This window comes from Rhinolophus sinicus, linkage group LG05 (genome assembly GCF_036562045.2).
Source record: "Rhinolophus sinicus isolate RSC01 linkage group LG05, ASM3656204v1, whole genome shotgun sequence".
NCBI lineage: Eukaryota > Metazoa > Chordata > Mammalia > Chiroptera > Rhinolophidae > Rhinolophus > Rhinolophus sinicus.
The window spans coordinates 175478579-175505635 of record NC_133755.1 but is presented as its reverse complement, the minus strand read 5'-3'; the positions used below and the strand labels follow the sequence as shown (position 1 = coordinate 175505635).

At 43.1% G+C, this 27057-nt stretch overlaps 1 protein-coding gene across 9 annotated transcripts in view; it reads right to left on the bottom strand.

Annotated features, from left to right (window-relative positions):
• The window catches only part of ARID1B (AT-rich interaction domain 1B), a 397542-nt gene that overhangs the window by 6308 nt on the left and 364177 nt on the right, over window positions 1-27057 (bottom strand). For 6 of the 9 annotated variants that reach the window (XM_074333739.1, XM_074333744.1, XM_074333741.1 and 3 more), the window contains 9 exons: window positions 26424-26582; window positions 20765-20974; window positions 17388-17592; window positions 12027-12165; window positions 11601-11773; window positions 8026-8176; window positions 5334-5430; window positions 3186-3966; window positions 758-888 (listed from right to left, as the gene is read on the bottom strand). In XM_074333739.1, the coding sequence (XP_074189840.1) occupies window positions 758-888; window positions 3186-3966; window positions 5334-5430; window positions 8026-8176; window positions 11601-11773; window positions 12027-12165; window positions 17388-17592; window positions 20765-20974; window positions 26424-26582 (2046 nt within the window). The remainder of the gene's footprint in view (window positions 1-757; window positions 889-3185; window positions 3967-5333; window positions 5431-8025; window positions 8177-11600; window positions 11774-12026; window positions 12166-17387; window positions 17593-20764; window positions 20975-26423; window positions 26583-27057) is intronic. The other 3 variants (XM_074333742.1, XM_074333746.1, XM_074333747.1) reach the window with 1 other exon arrangement.

Genomic DNA, 27057 nt, shown 5'->3' with positions numbered 1-27057 from the left:
TTTTTCTCAGTAAATACTGTACTGGTTTGATCTGTGGTGGGGAGTCTGTGGATGCGGAGGGCGAACTGTATGATTGAACTACGCCATTTTATGCAGGGGACTGGGCGTCCATGGATTTGGGTATGTCCCGGGGTCCTGGAACCAAGTCTCCACAGATACTGAGGGACAGCTTAAGTTTTTGGGGGACTCAAAAGGAAGTTTTCAACTGCGCGGGCCCCTGCGTTGTTCAAGGGTCAACTGTATATGTGTAGTATATATTTTTTATAACATAAAAAATTTTTTAATGTTAAATTTTTTAACTTTCACATTTTTTTTCAATTAAAAGAAAGATGTGAGGTCCCCTTGGCAAGAAGAGTTATGTTCCATTGCAGCCCACTGCATTTCCAACACTGACTACAGACATAACTTTACGTGACATTTGAATTAATTCCCAGTGGCCTGCTAATATTCATGCTAAGCAGCAATTTAATTTTACTACTATCATCTATTACACACACACACACACACACAACACGTGCACGCGCATAACTGTCTTCTTATGGGAAATATAGGTATGTGTATAATTATACTAAAGACTGAAATGAATTATTATTCTAGACTAAATTCTCGGACAACCATCCATTGATTGATGTTGGTTTATAACAACTACAATGATAAAAAGTGTCATATGTCGAGTGCTGGGCATTAGTTCCAGTATTATGCACTACTTAATTTTCTTACTCTAATTTGGTTCTCAGGGGGATGGGTGCTGGCTTACCTGGGAGAGATTGAACGTAGCGACCGTGCTGTCATCATATAGAAGAATATTAATAGTGTCCAAAGCCCAAGTACTTTCAGCCAAAAGACCTGACTTCAGGGACATCATCACACGCCAAGCCTCTGGAGTAACTGAAAATGGGGAAGGAACAAGGATATACTATGATCTCTATGCATGAAGGAATAGAAAGTAAAAGAACAAGAAAAAAGAAGTGGAGTGTTGAGTTAAATACCGATTTTAAATAAATATTCTGGGGGATAGTTAAACACCATCATTTCCCGATTTTAAGTAAGGTGATAGCTATATTAAGAAACTTTGCTTGTTTAACATCTTTTTGCATTGTTGTTTAAACATGAGCCAAAGTGGTTCCAGAGGTGGGAGTGGTTAAGCACAAAGGGTCCTTTCTTATCTCCAGTTTCTTTCTTTTACCCCCTAGTAGAGTCTGTAATGATGCATCAGAGTTTTGATAACTGAGTCAAACCAAAAAACAGTATTTGTCTTCTTCTGCCTGCTCCATTCACAAATGTCTCAACGTGGCATCTTCGGAAGACTGGCAAGTATGCAGAATATAAGCAAAAATTAATTCCCAAACAGCAGTTCTCAGACACAGAGTCTTGGCTTTCCCATGCCGTCCTCTTCTATTTCTGAGTTCCGCCCCTCAGCACTTGCTGTTGACAAATATTAGCAACTTTGATGGTTCAGATTTTTCAAGAGCATGGCATGAGCCAGGGGATGGGAAACAGAAGGGCTGTACTTTACTATTCCCCATTCCTGTTACTGAAGAAGACAGAGTGATTAGATAAACCATTTGCAAGATTTGCCATCAGATAGGGCTAGAAGACGCCCATGATGTGTTGAAAATTTCGATGGAAGCTGTCTCAGGAAACTGGTGGGAGCTCAGGCTGTGAGCAGACATGTGCAATCAGACCTCACCCCAGCACCAGCCAACACCAGATGCCAACAGTAATCTCGCGTTGGGAGGGGACCGTGGGTTACCACCTTTATTTTAATTTCATCTACTTTTTAAATTTCCTAGGATAGGCATATAATACTTTTATATTAGATAAAGCAGACTTTCTTTTTAAAATAAGCAACATAAATTTTCCTAGGCTAAAGACAAATACTGGTATAGTGTACTAAAAAATTCTATAAAAATTTAAATATTTATTTAAACATATATGTACACACAAAGACGTATATGTTTTTACAATCTATTTCCATATATAAAATGGTACTCAGTGTCTGTATCTCTTTCTTACCACCAGCACCCCTCTTGAGATAAAACGCCTTACTTTTTTTCCCTCCCTCTCTCTCTCTATCTCCTTAATGTCCAATGATATAAAACATATTTTAATATCTTTAATTTTCTAATCACTGGAAATTATTTCATGTCAAATGATTTTGAGAATTTTGAAAATAATTTTTTATATGATCAAGATCTGTAATTCCATTGCTATATTAAAAGTCCTTCAAAAATAAGCAGAAAAATAATGCAGACAGTCCATATATCTAATCTGTATTCAGAACACCCCAAATAGGATGAACAAGCAACATCAGGATTCAGCTGAGAGAGTTCCTTGGCCCATATCTACCAGTGCTGTACGGGCTACATCAATTCTATAGATCATATCACATCAAATTCCACATATCATATCACACATCTATCTACCAATCATATTCAGGCTTCTCCCTTTTCCCAGGGAAACTCATTGTCCGTATGTACCATGTTTTTCTGAAAATAAGACCTAGCCAGAGAATCAGCTCTAATGTGTCTTTTGGAGCAAAAATTCATATAAGACCCGGTCTTATTTTACTATAAGATACATTATACTTATACCATATCATATCATATCATATCATATCATATCATATCATATCATATCATATCATATCATATTAATGACCTGATCTTATATTATAATGAAATAAGACCGGGTCTTATATTAATTTTTGCTCCAAAAGACGCATTAGAGCTGACTGTCTGGCTAGGTCTTCTTTTCGGGGAAACACGGTATGTTGCTACCAAAGTTACAGACTGGCTTGCCTTCAAATTTTCTCGGGCCACCTCAGCGTTTCCTGAGCCTCCCAGCTAGCGTTACTCATGCACTGCAAAAAGGAAGTGCTTGGTCAAGATCAGATCTTTAAGCCCCACACTAGCCCACAGTCGCTGATCCGCTGGTTTCTCACCTGGAGCTCCACTCTCTCATACTAATACCGCTCACGTGTAAAAACACCACTTAAATTCACGCTCTTCTCTGGCACTGTTTTTAAACTCAGATTAGTGGCTTCCAACTACTGCTCCTTACAAAAACATAAGTCATAAGAATTTCATACCTTTGAGATGAACAAGAACTATATCGAAACTAAAATTAAAACGCTAGGTCACAACTGGAATGCATGTCAGGAGCGGAGCCTCGGGAACGCTTACCGATATCTTTTGAGGTAATCTTCCGCCTTTGTTTCAAGACTGGCTGGGACGCTTCCACTGAGCCCGGAGGAAAGGTGATCTCCCTTCTGATGGGCGGCGGCTGGGGGGGCGGGCCCGCGACCTGGGACGTGGGGACGGTGGGCATGACCTTCTGCATCTTCATGGACGGCAGAAAGGGAGACTTGCTTGGCGACATGCGGCTCTCCAGCGAGCGCGGGAAGGAGGCGGGGCTGGGCGCCCGGGAGATGTGGTTCGGCAGGGACGGCGGCGTCTGGTAGGACGCCTGCGGCGGGCGCGTGATGGGCTGCATGGGGGCCGAGGAGGTCATGTAAGGCTGACGTTGGCTGACGTGGGAAGGCCACTGGCTCTCGTGGTTTATCCTTTGATCAGGTACCATCATGTCGTCCGTGCGGTTCAGGCCTGGATACGGGGGCGCCTGAGCAGGGCCGCCGGGGCCCTGCCGGTTCTGGTAGGGGTAAGGCATATCGTTGCGCGTCGCCCACATGCTCTGCTGCGGCCCTTCGCCGGAGGACGGCTGCATGGGGCCGCCCATCATGGGGGGCAGCCCGTGCGGCTGTATCTGCCCCGGGCCCTGCATGCGCTCTCTGTTGTAGGGGTAGGGGTACTGCCCCTGGATGGGCCTCCTGTCGGGCCCCGAGTAGGAGCCCCCGTACTGGTTGTACACCTCCTGCTGCTGGCTGCCGTACTGCACGTTGTACATGTCCCCCTCGTGGCGTTTGGCTGGAGGCCCATACATGCCGTCCATGTGGCGCCTGTAATTCTGAAATTCACGGAAAGACAGATCATACCGATGTGCTGTCACAGGTACAACCACACACGTAAATCATGCAAAATCGTCATCACCTGGAGGATGTTCACTTCAAAACGAGTGTGGGAAGTTCCTCTAACAACTAAGGACTAACAGTTCATGAATTCTACTTCGGTATTGTACAACACCATGCCACGTACCCCAAAGAGGGCTTCCCAGGCTTATTTTCACGTGCTTGAAAGTTTCTGTGGCAAAAAACAAAGCCTCCTCCCCTGGTACTTGCCAGGGCTGCCACACTGGGGGGTAATGGCTTTGGTGACCGCCACACGGGCAGTGGTAATGGGCTTGCAGCTGCACTAGGCTGACCTCAGGGAGTAGCAGGATAAACCTCGGTGGAATGACTGAGCATTCTGAGGGCCAGCCTGAAAGGTTCCTGGATGAAACAGAATTCTTAGGCCTAATTCACAGAAAAGCCCACAAACCATCTGGCTCCTCAGACTGGACCTGTGCTACCGTGACATCCACATCTGTGGCCCTCGCCCCAACTCCCAGCTTGTCCAGGTCAGACTCTCCCGGCCTCTGAGGACAGAGCTGGGCGCAGCCCCTGCCACCACGCTGTGCTCTTCTGGACACCAGGGGCCCAGGCCTGATCAGAAGGGAGTCGCCTGACATCAGTAAGGTACTGATGTGTGACTCAGTGTTCTCCCACTTTCCTTGAAAATTGTTCAAGATCAGTTGGTTTAACAATACGATTTAAAACCCCCTCTATTTTACAAGAGATCTTAGACATGGGAGTTATTTAGAAATAGCATTCCTGTGTCTGAAAAGCCACAGCGTGACGTGCAGTTCTCTGCATAAGTGGTGACTGTGAGGTAAGGTGCGAGCTCAGTATCTCTGAGCTGCCATGGCTGGGAGAACCAGCAAAAGCCTATGGAAACAGCCCAAATGTGCAGTCACTCATATCTGATCTCTGAGAAGCCAATCAGTGTTCACTACTAGTCTAAGACATTTTAAGTTGTTTTTCTACATATCCTCTTTAAAACATAGTGACAAATTTCTGTTCTAAAATGGAGTTTGGTATGATAGTACACACAACAGACATGCATTTAAAATATACTGAACTTGGGCTTGTTATTATTTACAAGGGTGAATGTCCTTAACTTCTCACATTATCTTTGTTTCCAAATCACCTATCAAGCTATTTTTAATTTGCTGACTTCCAAATCCTGTGAATATTTTCTAGCATAAAAAAACACACTGTGGTGGTCGAATAAATGCTAATCATTTTTGTTCTACTTCCTAAAACTCTTCAGAAGTAACACAGTACAAGTTGGGGTTTTAAACAGAAAGCACAGAGGCACGCCCGCTCGCCAACTCACCGGCTGCTGTGGATACAGGCCAGGCTGGTGTCCTGCATATGGCGGCTGTCCTGACGCAGGGCCTTGGCCTGGGTACTGCTGCCCGTAAGGTTCATGCCTAGAACGAGGCATTCAGAGAACACTTCATTGACAAAAGACCTCAGGCCAAGAGAGAAATGAACAGTCTATTTCCTGAAACTCTACACCCTCAACAGCCTTTTCTATTCTTCACCTTACACAACTTCCAGGAGGCACTCTGAGTGCAGTGACACTGTAACTTTGAGCTGAAGGGATGGGAACACCCACTTTGGGAACAGCGCCAATCTCCTGGTTAGTAGGTGTGAGAGGAGTCCCGGCCGGACTGACTGGAACCCTCTGCCTTTGGGGAGAGGCCCCACCCGTCCACGGAAGCGTGCCCAGCGAGTGTCATACAAGACTGTGATGTGACGTATTAATGAAGGCAAGGAACGATGAAAAGAGTCTAAGAATCAAAGCAGTATTTTTAGGAGTACCAAACATGGACAGGTAATAGTGGGAAATGTTCCTGCTGCTCACTTTCTCATTATGAATATAAAGTGTTCAGTTCCAAATTTACCCATGATACTGAGTTGGCTAATTGTATAGATGTAGTGCTCAAAATTTCAAGGTCCTGTGACCCTAAAAGGCTAGAGAAAAGAATAACAGTGATGATTTAAATGTACTCCTATTAGATCTTAAAATGGGAATGAACAATACATTTGCTTTTTCAACTGCACCGAGGAATAATAAATACCATAAAAAATAGCATGCTTAAAAAACAACAGATTTGAAATTTAAAAAAATAAACTGGTTTAGTTAGTATACTGATTTTACAGGAAAGAGAGTACTTGGACTGAATATATTCCTAAACTGGTCAGGAAATGAGAATAAGTAATAAAATAAATGAATTTTTTGAATATAACATGTAAAACAGACACAGGAGAAGTTTTTGCTAATGACACTGATATCTAGAAGGAAGCTGACAGGAGGCAAAAAATATAATTGTCATGCTTAAAATTTAAGCTGAACAAGTAATACTTTCCAGAAGGGAAAACTTAGCAATGAGGTAAACCCTTCTCTCTAATGTGGTAGAATCAAAATGACTTTTAAACCCAGGCCAAGTGATGTTCTAGAAAGCATTCTAGAGAAACAGAAAAGTGTATTTGCTTGGGTTCCTTTAAGAATGTGTGTTTTAGGATGACTGCTCTCCTTCTAATCTCATAAGCCAATACAAAGAAACAAACACACACAGTAGCTTTTCCTGGACCCTCAAAAACAACCCAAATCTAAGTAAAACCCTTGCTTCAGTACACTAAACCTTACACAGAGGTTAACTGGTTAATGGAGATATCACAAATAAATATTCACCACACTTCCTCAGGGTAAGAATTGGAAGTCTGGATTTCTAAATCATTATCAGAAAGTACCACACCCCGTGGGCATGTGATGGCTGTGTAATCCCAAGAACCAGGCTCCTAGAAAAATGCCAGAAACAAAATTTATTTGGCAAAACAGTGATTTTTCAAACTCTTCCCCCTTTGTATTAAACCAGGCACTACTTAACCTTTGCACTATTTAACTGCTTCCTGTGAGCCAGTCAGCGGGCTGATGCCAGGGTGCCATGCTGACCCAGGTGGTCTCTGGGGAGCACGTCCCACCGGAGGGTGAAGGAAATGACCGAAACCTTCCCTATCCTGAGGCATGTCAACGTGGCTACAGCTAGAAAAAGAGCCTTCGATTGCACCTCCATTTTTGTTTTCTTTACAAATAACCAATATTACACCAAAGCTTTGCTCCTGAGCACTTCTCTTTTTGGATGTAAAGAACATACTGGCCAGGAGAAGGGGCTTTGTAGCAAGTTCTGAACTGGGGCAGAGCTGTGGGGTCTTCTCCACGGGAAGAAACCTCCCCAAGCCACCATTTTGGGAAGCAGTTTTCTGTTACCTCTCAGAGACATTTCAGTGACTGTCCCTCTTTCTTATTAAAAATAAACCTGGGTCGGTACTGCAACATGACTTGATGTTTTATTGTCCAGATGTTGTCCTGTGAAGAAGCCCCAGTGAAGCCCGTGCTCTGGCTGTTCTGGGAGGTGCTTATAAGGAGCAGAATGTTCTTGTTAAAATGTGCACAGGGAGGAGAGGAAATGTCTCAAGAAACACCTAGAAGAATTTCCACCAACTCATGACAACCCGAGTCCTGTGTGGCCACCACCACACAGACCTTTCCTTAAGGAAGAAGTGCAGGTGGCAGGAGCAGAGGTGGTGCTGGACACCCGAGAGTTCTTGGAAGACGCTAAGACGAGCCACACGTGGAAGCTGCAGGTGTGTCTCAGTGTGGTGACAGAGAGCCTCTGAATGCTGGGAGGACCGCTGTTACGTGGGACAGTCCTGGCACTTGAGTTCTTAGGGAGAAGACTCGCCATGGCAGCCTGGCCCCAGCATATTTCTAATTGAAGCTTTTGGGTATTTACTTATTAAAAAAAACACAGCTGCAGCTGGCTGCCTGGGGACAAGGTCCTTCTTCCCGGTCCTGTTACGGCCGCCCGCTGAAGGCAGCCACCTGACACTCACAGTCCTTATTGACTCCAGCAGGAAAGAAGATACTGTATGTCATCAACTACCAGGGCTCAGAAACATGTTGGGAGGAAAGCACAGTTTCTAGCAAATAGTTTCGTCTTCATCTTAGAAGAACTCACCTTCGATCATAACTGGTTCCATAGGGAAACTGCTGCCGCTGCCCCATGCCCAGACTGGACATGGCTCCGGAGGAACTTTGGTTGTACATGTCCTGCATGCTGCTACCGGCCATCTGTCCTTGCGTCATGAAGGGCTCACTACTCCCAGGCACTGCAACATTTTAAACAACAGACAAAAGGAAGCATTTTCAAAAGCCCAAGGGCCCAAACATCCCCTTCTAGTCATTTTTGTTACCCTTCACATGGCAGACGCATATGTATCGTATCCGTAATATGACTGACAATAACACAAATGAAAGAGTGTCAGGTCTGGAGTCAAGATGGACCCTGTGGGAGCAGAACTCTAAGATGGATCCCAAGAGCCCCGCACCCCACGTTCACGCCTGGTATAAGACCCTCCCTTGCATGTGGGTAGAAACCCTGAGTATGATGGGATATCGCTCCCATATTATGTTCCCTCACATGGCAATGGGATTTCACAGATGTTAACTAGTTACTCATCAGCTGACTGTGAGTGAACCAAAGGAGAGATTATCCAGGTTTGCCCTTTAAATTTGAATCTAAAGGTCAGAGATGGACCAAGTCAGAGATCCCCAACTGCTCGTCCTGAAGAAGCACCCGCCTTGCAGTGGAGAGGGCCATGTATTAGGAAGGGTGGTAGCCTCTCGTGGCTGCGAAGGCCCCCAGATGACACTCAACAAGACAACAGGACCTCCTCCCACAACCGAAGGAGGCGAATACTGCCAAGAGCCTGAACAGGACCCCAAGCTTCCGAGGAGACGGCGTCCTGACTGACACCTTGATGTCTGCTGAGTGTGCCGGGAGCTGAGACCCACTGGAACTGTGAGATCATGAATTTATATTGTTTTAAGATGCTAAGTTTGTGGTAATTTGTTATGCAGTAAATTGAAGATGAACCCAGTCCTAGATCCCTGGGTAAGTTAGTACACTTCTGAGTTTATTTCCCTGTCTATACAATGAGGTTGGTTAACACCATCTCATGGAATGACGGGGAGGAAGAAATGAAATACACTTACAAAGTCCGTTCCCTTCCCTTACAGGAGAAAAAGTGAAAACCTTAACATAAACACTCATTCCCTGACTCACTCCAAAATCAGGATAAAGAAAATCACTAGGGAGTTAGCAACAGCTCGAGAATGGATGAGATTCAACTATTTCTAGCGGGTCGAGCAGCAGTTAGGTAGAATATGCAAGTGAGCATCAGCTCAGAGCCTGAAGGAAATTGGGTCAAGCCCAGAAACTAGCCTGTAAGCAAATTAAACATTTTAATGCAAATCTTAATTGACACAGTACTACCTCCTTCACCCTATGCAGGTCACTTTTACGTTACATGAGGCAAAGCAGATTACAATTTTGTGAGCTGATCAATGTGTTAGGCTGGGAGAGAGGTGCAAATAATGAAGCCCCCCAGTAATGGGAGAAGGTGCTTTGCGTTGTGATGTGCTTTCACATACTTTATCATTTGATCTCCATCAACCTGCAGTAGAACCAGTTTTGATGTTACTTTTCCATTTTATAGATGTAAAAACAGAGACAGACAGAAATTAAAGGGGGAAAAGTTAAATTGTGTAAGTCCCCAATATACAAAGAGTTCTTAAAAATCAATATGAAATTTGATTGACAACCAAATTAGAAAATGGGCAAACACATAAATGAATATTCACAGAGAAAAGAAAAAGAAATGGGTGATAAGTATAGGAAAAGATGTGTGACCTCACTAATAATTAAAGAAATCCAAGTTAAAGCAATTACAAGGCCTTTTTTTCCTCCCAGTCTGATTGGCAAACATTAAAATGACTGTTCTCAGTATGGGGAGAGCACCCACGCACTCTTAGAATGCTCGTGGTAAGAGTATTAAATGGGCATAAGCTTTGCCAGTACCCGAGCCAGCAGGCTGTGCTTTGGCGATGCCCTACAGAAGCACATCGGTGGGTATTCAGACTGTGATGGCTCCTCCCACATGAGACTGGGCTGTGACCAGCTGTGACCAATGGGGCACTGGCAAATGTGGGGCAGCCCAGGCTTGTAGGCGTGTGTCATCTTGGAGTGCCCCTTCTGGAGTCCCATCCAGGGTCATGAGGGGCCCAAGAAGCTCCATAGAAAGGCTCCATGGAGGAGGCCTCCAGGCAACAGCTCCAGCTAAGCTTCCAGTAGGGCCTCCAGATGACATCAGCCATTCAGGTGACATCCCAGCTCCAGCAGAGCTCTGTTAGGCTTCCAGATGAGGGCAGCTGCCTCAGTTAGTGTCCCAGTGACAACACACGGAGTGAAGAACCAGCCTGCACACCGCAGAACCGTGCACAGAACAGCCCAGCAGAGCACACAGGCAGACAGCGGGGCCGAGGGTCCCGTGGCTCCGCAGTCTTAGGCTGGGCATTCAGTCACGGCCCCACTACACGGTGGGTCACAGCGATGGAGCAGCAGTGACAAGGACAAAGAGCAAGGTTTCCACTGATGTCGGTCATTAAATAGAAAGCCAGAGTACCACCAAGTTCCCTGACAGAATAAGATGAACTGAGGAATGGAAAGTTTTATTGTAACAGGGACAGGACTGCGAGAGAATCTGTCTCCTGTCGGTTTTCTGTTTATCTGCTTTAATTTGGTACTAAACATACCAGCATTGTAAGGTGGGTCAGCTGAAATATACGGGAAATGTGAGACGGAACTTCCTTCTGAGCCAGTGTGCCATTCACACGGTTGATGAAAACAAGTTATACAGCTGCCTAGTGCCTAGCAAGGTAATCCACAATCATCCCCCACCCCCCCAAATTTATCTTCGTAATAAGAAAAACTAGGCGTAAGGAGACAAAAGACACACAACTCCCGCTATCTCACATAGCATGTAGGGAGAATCCTGGAACGGTTCACAATAACTTTTGAAGCCAGATTCCAAATACTGCTAATTATTTTTCCATGTTATTATTGTCATACTTTCAGAGTCTAAAAATGTGATACAACCACCAACAGCACTAACAAAATGTTCTTTCCAGCACTAAGAAAAATAGCTGCCACCAACATTCACAAAGCTTTTGAATTTCTGCGTTTACGGATTTATTGCATGTTCTGCAAAATCTCTACTTGGAATAAGCAGCTCTGAAGCTTTTGAAAGGAAAAAGTATAGATTATCTTGCTTTATGTAACAAATAAATCTGAAATGTCACAGTATACGAAATACAGTTTGTGGTTAAATTTACTTTCTGTTTGCTCCCCGCAAGGTCTGCTTTGCCACCATCCTCCCCAGCACCACCCTGTGCCAGCCCGTGCTGTGTAGCTGAGGGCTCGCTTACTGTGCGAGTCACCCTTCCATGGGCTTCATGCACATTAACGCAATCAATCCTCATGACAGCCTTTGGGCAGGTCCCATTAGTATCCCCATTTCTAGATAAGGAAACCGAGGCACAGAGATGCTAAGTACTTTCCCCAAGGCCAGAAATTTAACAGATCAGGGAGCTGGGACTCAAATATGTCTCAAACACACAAGTGAATCAGTGTGGGCGGGCAGAGAGAAGAACGCCCTCTGGACTAAGCCTGCGCACAGGTCCCTCTGCGTTTACCTTTTCTCATCCCACCAAAGGGGTCTTTGTTGGGCTCGTAGGGCATCCTGCCCATCACGTCTGGCATGCTGATGCCCTGCTGGTAGGGGGCGCTTGGAGTCATGGAGTTCCGTTTTGGGAACGACGCGTCACTCGCGTCTGAGAATGGGTCGTGCACACTGACTGTACTGCTTCTGAGGAGATGAGAAAAAGAAAGCCAAATGATACAGCAGGAGTTACCTCCAAACACTTATTCAAAAAATACGCCAATCTTGAAATGTGTAAATGTAAAAACTATACAGTGTAAATTACATGAATAAAACTAGTAGTAATCAACATTTAGAAACTTACGAGGGAATACCATTTCTTTATTCTATAAAGTTTGCTCCAGAAAATTAAGATAGACAAATCTGATTTTATATGGCTCACACATGTCTTTTAACATACCTTCCACCTTGCATTGGGGTCATCTGTCCATGAGGGGTGGAGGCTGGAGTAGGTGGCTTCAGGTCACCTGGAACCTCTGCCATTGAATTACTGCCAGTTGATTGGGGGGTCTGTGGACCTTGCAAGGATCCTGAATTAGCTGATAATTGTAAGTACCAAGAGAAAAATGGCGAAAAAACCAGAGGTTATCGAAGTAAGGTCAGCCTTGCTAGTTAGTAATACAAAAAAAGAAAAGACACCATCTAATTAGAAATAGCAACAATATCCATTGCTGGTAATGATGTAGTAAATTAGTTGCTCTTACATTTTTTTATAGAGGTATAATGGACATATAATATTATACTAATTTCGGGAGTACAATGCAATAATTTGGTATTTGTATATACTGCAAAATGATCACCATAAGTCCAGTTAACATTTGTCATCATACATAATTACATCCTTTTTCCTTGTGAGAACTACTCTTACAGTGTTTATAGTGAAAATCAGAAGTTTAGTAAACTATTTGGAAACATATTTCATTTGTGAGCTGTAAAACATATTTATACCTTTTGACTGGGTAATTGCTTTCCTGGGTATTTATCCCAAGAAAATAATCTAATGTAAAGAAAGTTTTAGGCAGAACAATGTTTATTTCAGTGTTGTTTATAATGTCGATAATCTAAATGTCTGAGAATAGGAAAAATAGGATGAAAATTTTGGTATATCAATTTGATGGACGACTGTGTTGTTTTAGAAAAAAATTAGAAAAATTAGTTCTGGTCTTAAGCAATGAGCAGTGTTTAAGTAGAAAAGCAGTGATACAAACTAATAATGAGCCTTATATCATATTTCAATGCTTTCTCAACATCTGGATGTGTTTATGCTCTGTCATTAGTAGTGACTTTTGCAGCTATGAAATCAGATTTGTTATTACAAATACAATATTCGTTTAGAGTTCTTTAATGTCATTATCAGAGTTCTAAGTCTTGGCTTTAATGATAACTACATTATAATAAAAGAGCTCAAACTGAAGCAGATCTTTTCAAAACTTAAGTGAGATTATTGAAAAAAAAAAATCAACCTCCCCTTATAGGAAAAATTAGTATTTTAAGGGTTTCTGCTCTATCACTGATCACAGTCCTTAGCATGTTAGGTGTAATAGATATTGGTTTCATTTATTGATTACTTATTGAATAAATAATGTGCTTACTATATTGTAGGTTCTTTTCTGTGCTGGATTCCACGCAGGAATCTGCCGTATTTATGCAGTTTACAATAAATACTTTCAGAACTGTATCAAATGGCAGAATTATGGGCTGCTTATAAATAATACTATTGTGTATGTTACTCTCTATAGTTCCTGTCCCATGCAGTCCCCAAGACTCATGACAGTGACCACCATCCACACTGTACTTTAGAGGAACCTGAGTTAAACTGATCACCAGAGATTAGAGAGTGTGCTATAAAGGAGTCAGAAATGGCAATGGGTCTATCCCTTCTACTCAGAAAGCCTCAGATAGCTGAACTTGGCCATCTCTCGCGAGATCAGGCCTGCCCAGGTCTGGCCTGGTCGGGAATGGGTGCCGATGACTGGCCAGTGGGACTGTGTATCTGTATGACGCCTCCCCTGGTTGCCTAGGATGAACGTGACTCAGGCAAGTTATCAGAAACACCAGCAAGACTTACTTTTAATGTGGGTCTCTTTTCAGAGGTAGATATTAAAAAACAAACAAACAAAAACCTTACTAACTCAGGCTTATAAAACCAAATTTTGGTGGAGGCCTAGAAATGCATATTAAAAAAGTAAATGTAATAAAAGAAAAAAGTAGAGCCTTTTATAAATATATAAGGACAATCCTATAGACATGACTGCCCCATAGAGCTGGCAGGGGAAATAACTGGCATTTATCTAGGGCATCTAAGCCAAGGGCCGGCCAGCACAGCGGCCTGCAAGGCTTCCCTGGAAACACGGCTCACAAGGCTGTGATTTCAGAATGACCCTTGTTTACAAGTATTCACATTTACAGCTCATAAAAAAAAAAAAAAAAGAAAGAAAAAAAGAAGAAGAAGAAAAACTTCTTCCCTGTTGCCAGAGTTTCTTCCTTTCAGGAAAAAAATGCGACCTCTTAAAGCTCCATTAATAGCGAAGGCTGGCACTCTCTCTAGGATATCCCTACCTTTTGCCAGAAGCTACAAATGTATACTCGAAAGTAAACAATGAAAAGGTTATTGAAGGTTAAGTACATTCACACACTTCAGACTGTACAGCCAGACTCCTAGCTGGGAAGATAATTTACACAGCACGAACCTGGTGCCCCAGTTCTGGCTGGGGTTGTGGGAAGTAGGGTGGGGAAAAGGAAGAATAGCTGATCTGTCCCAGGTCTACAGTGACTAGAGGTCACCCAGAGGGCACCTTTGTTTATAACCCAAGCCCCTTTCTCATTTATCTTCCACTGAGGATTCCCTAGTTGGATCCATGACAGGTTTTGTGACATCACCTGTCAGCTAATAATAGAAGCGCAGTCAGCCACCTGCCAGCAAAGATGGATGGGTTTTTGGTTACAGACTTACTAATTGAATGCGGAGCTTTCTTGCCCCTCCCCTCCCCCACTCTAGTTTACAGGCTGCCCAGGCCACCTGGGGAGGTGATTCCAGAGGCTGTTGATGAAAACTCCACAAACTAAAATTTTAGTTTTATTATAACGAGATCCCCACTGGCACCTGAAAGGTACACCTGTGCCCTGGGATTTGCTCAGGTTTCATTCGGGGGCCTTCTTCTGTTGACTGGAGTAATCTGGATCTCTGTGTGAGAAACCACACAGCCAGTCCGCAGTGAAGACCCTGATCTACCTTAAAGGGCTGAGGGCTTACAGCTCCCAGGGCCGACAGAATTGAACATCAGATCCATAGGAGACAAATCAAAAGTGGAGTACAGATGGATGACTTGGAATGCTCTTAGAATACAGCCAAACGATCTAAGGATTTAAGTTGGTTCAGAGTGACCATTAACAAAAACAATCTAGAATATTTCATAGGAATATTATAATTTAGTTTGCCTGAATGTGCTGGTAAGAAATAAACTACAATTATGTTCTTATGGGAAAAACTGACTTCAAAGAACACAAATTTTGGTGGAAAATTCGCTTTTAAAAATTTTGTCGTTATGTAACCCCTGAAATGGCAAATTGTTGCGAATAATTTTTTTCCTCTTCCTTGACAATAAAAACATTTCAGACAAAATTTCCTTAATGATAGCTCTGGAATCGGAGAGTACACTGGTTCACAGGCACTGGGCAAACCCTTGGATACGGACTGATGTGCCTCACTACCCCACTGACCCTCCTCGCGTCCGTCTGTCTTGCTGAGCAGTATGTCTTGAGCAGTGCACAGAACACGGATGACGAGCAGACCAGCCCCTGTGCACGCTGGGAGATGCCTCCTGGGCCATGCGCTGACTGAACAGCTAAGCTCGGGAAGCTTTCCTCCACTGCTGCTTGCTTCCTAGGACTTCAGCTCCATTTGGGCCACGGAGAAAAATGGATTATCACAAGTGCACCTGCAATCCAAGCTCTTTTGTGCAGTTAAAACGATAATGCTGCCATAAAGACGGCAGTTTAAAAAGGAAAAAGCTGACTGTTAAGAGAACGGGCCTGTGCTTTCTGCGGGATCTGTACCTCAGCGGGATTTCCTGTCCTGAAGCTGACGCACACTGGGAGAGCTATTCTCCACACACAAGTGTAGGCCATTCAGTGACACGAGTTCTTTCCTGGCAAATAAAATACACCTTTAGATCTTTGCAGACGTTGCCACTTTGGTCCCAACACCCCACTGGGTTTTTATTTTGGAAAAATAGTTTCAGAGCTGTTCATAGGCAGCTTGTTTTACTCTGTGAATGTAATGTTGTGGGATTTTTAAAATTAGATTTCACAGTTTTTCAGGCCCACCATAACTGGCAAATGCTTCAGATATTTAAGGGTGGGGTTAGAGAGGAAGATTTCTACTTGTACTTAGAACTGACAGATGTCAATCTGGGTATATTCATGATGAGTGCATGTCAGGCCTAAAAAGTATTTATGTGCGACCCTTGATTAGCGACCTTAGGTGTCAGCATTGCCTTCCAGAGAGCAGCTAAATTAAAACGAGAAACAACTTCTTTCTTTGGCTTATAGATACCATCCTCTATGTGTACACATCTTACCTGTCATAGAGGTATTTCAAATACAGGCAGAGGAGTATGTGGGTACAGGCTAACTCTGGAGCCGGAGAGCCTGGAGCAAGCCCAGCTCTTCCACTATCAGTGTGACTGTGGGCAGGTGACTTAGATTTTATGGGCCTTAGTTTTCTTATGGATTTTAAAAGTGTCTGCATCACAGGTCTGATGTGAAGATGAAATGACAAAGCACTTAGAAAAGTGCCTGGCACACTAAGTGCTCAAGAAATATTGGCGATTAGCTACGTGATTTTATCCCTCAAGGGGCCCGTGCAATGGGACGCGGTAGCCCCACCTTATGTGCAGGACAGGTGGGTAAGTGACGACCATCACAGGGCTTGGAAGTGGCCAGAAACAGACAAGAGAACAGCAAAAGTGAACTTGAGTGAGGTCACCACTCAGAACTAAGGATGATGCAAATTTATTCTCATCTCTAGTATTGTCTTTATCAGAATGTAATGACTTAGTAATTTCAAATTTGAAGCACTAACAGTAGAACAAAGACTAGCAGGAGAACTGAAAGAATGGCAGGGCCTCCAGCAGTTGAGTGGAGAGAGACAAGACAGAAGGAAGGATCAAACTTGGTTTTGCTTATGAGAGTTTAGTGACCTGCCCGCCATTATTCCTGAGACTCCTGGTCTCCAGGTCAAAGCTATGGACTCCCCTGTCTCAGAAACATGGCTGTACAGACTTTACCATGACAGCGTGCTGAATTCCCTGAGTGGGCAGGGCACATTAAAAACGAAGTCCCAATTCCATTTGACTAGCATACAAATTTGAGCGACCCCGACAGAGCTGAGCCAACTGCAGCGTGTTCCTTTCCAGGAGTGCAAAAGCACTAGCACAGCTTACTGGGGTACTTATTTTGACAGAGTTAGATGGAATATTTCAAAATACCTTGGAATAAAGGTAGATAGCTCAGAATTCCAAAGTCCATTTTGCCTAAAGAAAATAAAGCTAAAGAGTGGTGTCTTCAAAGTGCTGACCAGAAAGGGTAGCAGGCCCAATTTTATTTCCTCTTTCCCTAGGCACTGCCAACGAGGGGCGGTCCAAGTAAACAGACAACACAAAACACCCCGTCCCGCGTTCTGTGTGCTTGGCTGTGGAGAGGCGTCCACAGAACCCGGCCTGGCTGGTGTGGGTGCCCTGGCTGCAGTGCTCCCACTTACCAGGAGATGGCGGCTGCAGCTTGGGCTGCTTCTTGGTCTCCCCGGTGCTGAAGACTTCCGGCGGGGGCTCCTCCCCGCGCTCGATCTTGCACTCAAAGGCAAACAGGTACTGGATATACTGCTTTTTCAGGGAGCTCGCCGCACTGCTTGAAGTGCCAACGTTGAGGTTGGTTGCCAGTTCACGCCACTTCTTGTTTTTATTAACCTAGCAAAAAAAAAAAAAAAACAAAAAAATGGCAGGATCATTGCTTTGCAGCAAAGTGGCTTGTTTCAAGCCAGGAGACAAAAAAAGCGCTTAATGTCTTGGTTTACTTTTTTTTCATTTGCCTGTTTTAACTAATGCTCATTACTCCCACTCAGTCCTGCAAAGGCAGCATTTACAGTTATAAAACCATTAAGGAGCCTGCTGATAGCTACATAAAAGGCATTGCTCGTCTTGCGACTCTTCTGCCTGGTGCATCTTCTAACGCCTTGCACTCTTCCTGAGCCGGTGCTGCTTAGAGTGGGAGATTTATCTCAGGAAATGTTCACTCTGCCTCACACTCTCCCCATCCCACCTCTAATTAGAAAAAAAAAAAAAGGCATCTACAAATTAATTTAAAACACAGTAAGAGAACTATTTTTGCAATTGAAGTGTTTGAGTCTTCATATGAAAAGCAATGTTTCCTTCCGACTGCCACCAGCTCCCAGAATGAAGCCTGTAATTCCAGCCACGTCCGTCCTCTCACGTGAGGCTTGCTCGTGCCGTTGGGCAAAGACGACACTCGGCACAAAGGCTAATGAGGCCTCTGTCCAAATGACACGGACGTAAATGCCCAGCACAAGCCACCAGCTGGCCTACCCGGCAGGCCCCTGGGGCTTATGAAGTGGCAGGCGCACAAGGGACCATCCAGGGTTCCCACTTACACGTAGGCTGGAGAGAATACAATCGCAAAAAAGAGAAGAGAAAAACAAATCCTGAAATGTTACGTATGGATTTTAGGCATTATTTGAACCTTTGGATTCCCACTTGGGAACAGAGTTACGAAAGGTTAAACTACAGGAATGAAATGTGAAGACCTGCAAATACCAGGGAATATTTTGCCTTTAGATATGTCCTGTGTTCAAAAGCATGGTAAGGGTTAAGGAGACAAGTGGTTTTTAATGAAATGTTAACTTTTTGGATTCAAACTTTCTCACAAAGCTCTTTCTATCCATTTACTTAATACTAAATGGTGTAGGGTAAGCAAACTACAGAATGCTCACGAAAATGATTGATGCCACTTTGGCACTTAATGCCAGCCTGCAACAAGCACGCCTGTGGATTGCTTCAGAAACTACACAGAGCGCTGCCTGGGAAAAATAAGGCTTGGAGTTCAATATGTGTGGTTGCAGCCCCTGCTCCAACCACATCTGATGGTCACCAGTTAGATGGGTATGAATGACGAACGCCAAGTGCCCACCACTGCGAATCGCAGCTACATTCAAGCATTGCTCATTAGCTAAGCTAGCAGAGACTCACTTGCAGACCCAGCGTGGTACTGCACACAGCTGAGTCAGAGTAAGGTATCCAAACAATCTTTACAATTCTGTCTGTGATGAGTGGCGCCCAATTGTTTAGTATCCTGGGGATTCTAAAAAAAATCTATGTCAGGGTCTAGGTACAGAGGGAAGAGGTCAGGGTCCGGGTGCAGAGGGGAGGGATCAGGATTTCAGGTGCAGTGGGCAGAGGTTAGGGGTCCAGGTGCAGAGGGGAAAAGTCAAGGGTCTAGGTACAGAGGGGGAGAGGTCAGGGGCCCAGGAACAGAAGGGAGAGGTCAGGTATCAGGTATAGAAGGGAAAGGTCAAGGGTCTAGGCAGAGGGGACAGGTCAGGGGCCCAGGTGCAGAAGGAAGTGGTTAGGGACTCAGGAGCAGAGGGGACAGGTTAGGGGTCAGTTGCAGAGGGGAGAGGTTAGGGGTCAGGTGCAGAAGGGAGAGGTTAGGGACCTAGGATCAGAGGGGAGAGATCAGGGGGCAGGTGCTGAGGAGACAGGTCAGGGGTCCAGGTGCAGAGGGGAGAGGTCAGAGGTTCAGGTGCAAAGGGGAGAGGTCAGGGGCCCAGGTGCAGAGGGGAGGCATGCATCTTGATCTCTCCCTTCGCTGACCACCGCTCACACTTGGTCTGCAGTGTTTGATTCATCATCAAATTACGCAAAGTCTTGAATCAGCTCCAATTGTTTCAGTTTAGGTCTCAGGTCCATGGTTGGACGGAGCACCTCAGGGAGGACAGAGCACACAGGCCTCTCCTGCACCCCCAGAGCTGCAGAGCACTGAGACCAGGATGGGCCCTGGGTAATACCTGGGATTAGATGACTTGCCCTTGGGTAGTTAGTGACCTGCACCACCAGGGTGGAATGCAGGGTGCCTCACTGTGTATTAGACCCCCTGGGACCCAGAGTGGCTCCCTTCATTGACCTGGGTGGGAGCCCAGGTGTGAACAGGTTTTCACAGCTTCCAAGTGACTCTAATGCACAGCTAGACCTGAGAACTGCTGGTGGGTGGGAAGAGCACAAGTTTTGGAAGCAGACCTGGCCCTGCCACCTCCCCCGAGAGTCCCTGGGCCACAATACCATTGTACTTCATTTTGTTAGTTTCCTCATCTTTTCTCTGGGGGCAGATGACTCCTGCATGCAGTGAACACCTGCCCTGGTACCCGTTCCCATCCCCATTGCAGCACACGCACACACCAACTGGACTCCATACTCAAGGCAGGGCTAGGACTAGGGTGAGGAAAGCGTGGCCTCGAGGCTACCACATTTAAGGGGCACTCGCTCTGAGAGTCTACCTGCACAGCCCTGAAAACAAGCGCCTCCTGGAACTCTGCGCCCCAGGAGCCAGCTGCCCCACTGTAGTCCCACCCCTGCGAAAAATGAGCACTGACCGCCTTGTTGCACAAGAGGTCAGGGGTCCAGGTGCAGTTTTACAAGTATGACATAGCTTTCTTGATAAATTGCTTGGGACAGAGGTAAACTGTGGATTTGACTTGTATCTGATCCAGACTATTGATTTAGTCATGTGCAAAACACTTCTGGAGTATTCTACAGAATCCTGGCAGACTCCACAGAATTCTACAGCTGTCAGGGACCCTCAAGAAAAATCTAGCCCAAGTATCTCACTTTACAGATGAGGACTGAGGTCCATGTAAATGACCTATGAAGGTCATACTGTGAATTGGCTGCAAAGCCAGGATCCCCAGCCCCAGCACTCTGCCCCACCGACATGGACCCCGGTACAGGTGACTTTCTCACAGGCTTAGCTTTTTCTTCGTGAGAAAACAATGAGTCTACATATTCACGGAAACTTGCTGTGAGAGCTCCCTGGTAACATCTCCTTGTTCACGTGCTTATTCCCTCTCACCTGTGCCAAACCGCCAATCTCTTTGACGCAGACATAGAGCCGGAACAGATCCAGGGGTTTCTTGCCCACCGCAGGCAGACTTGTGACAGGGGAGCCTCTCTCTTCCATGAAGGTAAGGTAGCGGTCAACCCACAGCTTTCTCTCTGGCTCATTCCCCAACTCATACACCTTTGTGATCTTTTCTCCAGTGGTGGTGGATGAGCTGGACTTCTAAAGCCCAGAAGGGGCATTTGGAGATGGGGCAGGGGTGGGCAGAGGGAAAGGGAAGAAGGTGAGAAAAAAGTATTGAGCTACCAAGTACAAAAGGAGGAGAAATTTAAAAACTACTGCTATCACACAACAATTAGGAATGAAGGCTACTAGTTCAGGCACAAACTATACATTTCTTAATTAAGAATTTACTTTGACTTTAAATACAGGCCCAAACTCCGTCTTTTATATACTTAAAAAACAAAACCCCACATCTTTTTCACTTTATTGATATAATAAGCGTTGAATCCCAGAAGGCAAGGTTCCAATGACGACTCACGTCATGTTTAAAAATAAAAGGTGTTAGCTCATAAAATGATCACAGTGAACTTAAAATTTCACACGTGGTATTACAGAGCCCAAAAAACTATATGGACCCTACTTTTCCTTGTCAAAATAGTGGCTACTGTGTTTCCTCACTGAAACTCTAAATTGTATGGAGGAACAGCAAATGCACGGTACTTGCTGAAAAGTAAAAGGTAGGTCGTATATCACAGGAACTAGTGGTGTGGGCCCTATGATCATTTGAGAGCTTTATACATTCATGGGCAGCTAAAGCTGTGGCATTTACTCACGATGACCGGCTTTGCCTACTTAAGAGGTCTTGAACTTCTCTGTCATGGTAAGGGGCAATTAGATAATTATGTTAATAGCTTTCTTAGGCAGCCATGCTTTAATGATGACCACGTGCTATTTCATACGCCCGGCCTATCTATGGATAAATACATATGTTCACTTTTATGCACATGGGTTTATGGGCCCATGCGGTTTTTACTGATGCTCTAATTCTTGGTCTTTTATTTTTCTAACTCTATTTCATACTAAAATGTCAAAAGTTGCTGTTTCTGCACATCTGATGCCCACCATCTGGATTATGCGATCTGGGAAGGGAACACTTTTAGTCCTAAACAGCCCAACTGTATGTTTTCCCTTTCTTTTATGTCTCTGTATTTGTGGCAATATTTGTGTACTTGTAGTATTTGCAACTCTGGGGTTATTGTACAAAATCACTTCTGCAGTCCCCATAAAATGTCTTTGGAACAGTAATTTACTTCACTTACTCATGTTTACTTACTAGGTTGTCATCTGCAATGGCTAGCCATTATTTGAGATGGAGTTTTTCTTAACTCTTTTCCATTATATCTAGCTTAATGTAATTTTAAACATATTGCTGAAATTCTGGGGGTTAAACATGATTACCATTGAGGTTTGATGCTACCTTATCGAGCAAGATCTTGATCCCCAATAAAAGTAGGGCCTGAGAAAGGATGCCTGAAAACGAAACCAACGAAGCTGGTGAATGGCAGCGTTCCCTGAAATTAACATGTAATTCTCCCGAGCTGTTTTTGCTGAAATTTTAAGCCTTCAGCTTCAGAATTATTCAGGCATAGAGTCTTTACATCAAATCTATAAAAATGGATGATGCAGTTTATGTAAATTAAAAAAATGTAGAGTGGAAGGATAAAAAAATAGTGTGATCTTTTAGAATAAGTTTTTAACATTTATTTTCCTATTCTTATTATAACCAAGGAATATTTGACTAGGACAAGAAACGGTTCTAACACATTTTACACCATGTTCTCCTACTGATAATAGCTCAGGAGCTTTGTCATCATTAATAGGGTACTTATTACTAAGAAGTTTTGAAATGCTAGTACTGAAATCTTTTTCTTTTGGGGAGGTACTCTAAAAAAGTGGATCCAATGTTTTTTAAAAATGAAAATTTGAAATAAGAACACAAGCAAAAAAGCATTCTTACCTAAAAAAATAATTAAAAAAACCAACCCCCAGCTTACGTTTCATTTATGAAAAAGTTTCAGATTTGATTGAAGGATGAGAGAAATAAAAGCAATCATTCCAATTTAAAATTACTCTGAGTAGCTCTACCAACATCCTGAACCTAAGACTCGACTGCCGTGTCTGGCCCGGTCCTCTCCAAACCCAAACTGGGGAAGGAAGGGCTCTGGAAGACGATGCTCGTGACCAGAGCAGGGAGGGCCTCGAAGTTTGTTACAAAAGGAGTGGGTTCTCCTAACCTGAAACAGGCCTAAAATAATGGTTTACTTAGTTTGACTGTACATATTTTAACTTATCTTTCTCTGTTAAATGAACTTCAGTTTAACTTCTGCATATCTCACTTTGTTCTCTTAAAATGAGAAAAACTTAATGAAGATAATAGTTTTTAATAGAATCATTTTCTTTTTCACAGTTTTTGGAGCTTCAAAAAAGCATTTTTATGGAGCCATATGCAGGAAAATGCATCTCAATGAAAAGAAAGTGGTCGGGCCTCAGTTTACGTGTTAGGTCCTAGAAAAGGCCCCCACAGTGCCTGCTCCCCTCCTCTAAGCCTCAGTGCAGGCTTTATCTGCCCTTCGGGGCACTTGGCTCCACAGTGGACAGAAGCCTGTGTTTTGCGTGGGGTTACAGCTTCCACAAGGCAGGGAAACACCAACAGTGGGTGTACGCCGAAGGTACTCAGGTACTCGGTAGGTAGATATTTGTTCTATGAACGAATACTTAAATGGACAAAAAAGGTCTGAGAAGTCTAGCACCATCCAAATAAGAATTAACAACTGATTAAAATATCATATAAAAAGGATTTCCATGAGCAAGGTGCTCAGTGGATGTGGACACTGTCTAATAAGACTGACAGCTGAGAGGGGATCGTGCCCACATCTGGCACTTAACATCTGCACTCCCGGTCTGCCTCCAGGTCGGCGTCCTAGCCAACCACCAGTTAGTATTTGGGTGTCTGAACACAGAAACAAGACATGAAGAGAAACAACAGCCTCAGGAAATAAAGAGTATGCACTCTATCACTGATCAGGCTCAATGCAGACCTTTTTTGTTCAGACATTAGCTATGATGTGACCTTTGGATAAAAGTCTTACACACTCTACCCACTGACAATGGGCAAACTAGCCCTGCAGAAAGATGGGGTAACTTTTCCAGGTCACTAGGGCCATCTCGTATTGTTTCCGTGTTGTGAAAATTGTATCCCACTGCAGGAAACTGTCGTGGAGGCAAGAAAAAGGAATGGAGATTGCTGAAAAATTATAGCAAGACATTATTATAGTGCCACAAATATCTTCCTTGCATGAAATTTAATTAAGTCTATAAGTACGTTTTCCTCAAGTCTTTTAGGCAGATTTACATTTCAGCAGTCTTTACCATATGCCCAGTAATATGTGTGTGTGCAAATGTTGATTTTCAGTTGAGGATATTTTGTGACAACACAGTGCTGGTCCATAGCTGTCAAAGCAAAGAGCATCTTCATTATTTAGTTCCTCTCAGGCCTGCTGGTCGACAGCCTTTGTTAGGGGGACTTTTAAGAGCAATTTTAAGTACAAATTGACCTTCTAGCTCAGAAAGAGCAGTTAAATATTCCTAAATTGTATGTATCTGCAGTGATTTGATAGCAGAGATAATCTAAGGTCCTTCATTACAATCTCCTTTGGTTTCTTTCTTGAATTAGCCTCTCGTTCAAGAGAACGGCTGTTTTCTCAATATAGAGCAATCATCTAACCTTTTCCACTACCTGGAACCACAGCTTCTCTTGTCTTTACCTACCAGTGGAGCCAGAGTTTGCTTGTAAATTCTTAAAATGGTCACAGTATAGGAAGAGATAACATATGTAGAAGTATTTAGGAAAAAGAAAAGTAACGTGCAATTTTTTAAAGTATAATTGTATAATAATCAGAAAATTAAGTTAACAATTCAGTTTACTTTTTCCTTATATTTAAGTGGAAAGTGGGGTTTATGTAACTACTAAGTTAAAATACAATAAAGATTCATTTTTTTATAATTCAGAAATTATCAAGGTGGAATTTTTAAACATAATATAGTCTACTAGTAGTTTTTGTTTTTAATAAATTATCAGTCTTAATTATTATCTTAAAATTTTAAAGATTTTCAACCTCTAATATTTTTCCCTCTGAGCTAACATACAAATATTTTTGAAGAGTTGTAATTTGAGTTCTACCTGTTAACTTGAGAGTATTACTGATTCAAAAATGCTTTTCTTACGATTAAAATAAAACCAAACCAAACCAGGGTACATTATGGAGAAAGCCCCACAATGCTGGCTGCCTTCTGAGACTCAAAGCAGACAATACAAAGGTATCAGAATTAAGGAGCTGCAGAAATTCTCCCTTCCCATTAGTTCTGCTTAACCCATGCTAGACGCATTTTTCACTTCATCTTGGTTTGTTTCAAAAGTGAAACATATGTCTACAGAGAAGGTACCAGTGAATGTCTGCCCTTTCTTCCTCTGAAAAGGAAAATGCTGGTTAGACTAGAGCTCCACATGAGTTTTACAAACATTTACTGGAACCACCAACTCTGCAAACTATCTGCTTAAAGCGGTGAATGGATAATTAATAGCAGCCTCCTTTTGGGGTTTTGACTAGATTGCCAGACTCTGCACTTAGAGTCGTCTTCTCTCCAACTTCTTTTCCTGAGCCGTGCTCTCCAACACATTGTCTTACAAAAATTAGCGTGTTAATTAAGTCTTCTTGGCAAGTAATTGCATGTTAAGGTTTTTTTTTTCTTTAAAAGATCTTTTGATTCCCTATATGAATGTAAAATAAAGGTTACTACAGTGCCGTTCTTTTTTTAATGGCACGGAATTAATTTCTTTAGTAGGAAAACAAAGGCTCTACAGGCAGAAGAACATAAAGGCTAAAATAATTATCTTATATATACATTATCATTTTTGTTTTTTATGTGTCATATGGAAAGCAACACTTCACTTCATCAAGATTATCAGCAGTCTTGTGCAGGATATAATTTTTCATCTCAACTGATTCTAATGTAGGCATACATTATTAACCTAAAAACAGCATTCCAAATAGTTATAAGCACTAACATTTCCAAACTTTTCTGTTAATTTCTGACAAGTGGATTGAAACAAAGCAGGGCTGATATGATGCTCAACCGTGCCCAGAGTGTAATATTTATATTTTCAGGTAGGCAGTTTTGAAATAAGATGTTTCAGATAAAACAGTCCATGAAAGATTTAGGCCAGAGGCCAAACTTGTCATTTACTCTGCGGCTGCTATTAGTTCCCATGTAAATGGAGAAGTAACTCGTTTTAAATTTCTTAAGTGCACAATGGATTAGACATTTAAACAAAGTCACTGTGTGAAGGAGTTTGGACCCAGTAACACAATCGCATGCTTGGTACAGAGGTGCTTCTTTATATAGCGGTTTCATTACCAGAAATCAACTTCTATGATGCACATAAACGTTACTCATTTTGTTACTAATATAATTATAAAGAAATCCCTTTCATGGATAAATTACTGAAGAAAAAGTCTTATAAAACAAATAAATAAGCAAGCATTAACGTAGAATTAATTATCAAAAAACCCCAAAAAACCAAAAAAAACAAAAAACCAGAGCCACTTACAGGGCTTGATGGAGTCTTTGGCCAGCCTGGGCTGCTAATGCTATCACTTTCATCTCCATGAAATGAGGAGATGCTAGCAGAGCTGGGGGACATTGGGGAGGGGACTGGCAGGTTGCCGGGGGTTGGGGGCTGAGAAATACCCTGAGAGCTGTAGCTATCCTGTGGTAGAGGAATAAAAAAAAAAAAAATTGACAACGGTAGGGCAAACTTTATTTAAAATAACAAAAAGTACATCCAGTTTAACAGACTAACTTTTATATATATTAGATATATATAAAGACATGTACAAACACACACACAAACAAACACACACACATATAAAGGTATTAAAACAACATTCTTAATTAGTATAATTTGGTAAGTTGCTGGATGCTGGATAAGGCCACTAAGCCACCATGCTTACTTCAAGCTTACATGGAATGCTAAGCATGGGTTACCCCTTATGAAAGAAAGAAAGAAAAAAAAAAGCTGTTCACCTTATTTATCAAATAAGGCAGGAAAGCAAAATATTAAGTATGTTGTTGTTGCTGAGGCGGCCAAAACAGGAAGCTATAAACTGAAGGCAGAGAAAATGGCTGCAAGTTTCAAAACCAGGCAAGATCCCTTACTTCTCCCCACCCCCAAAGCATTTCTC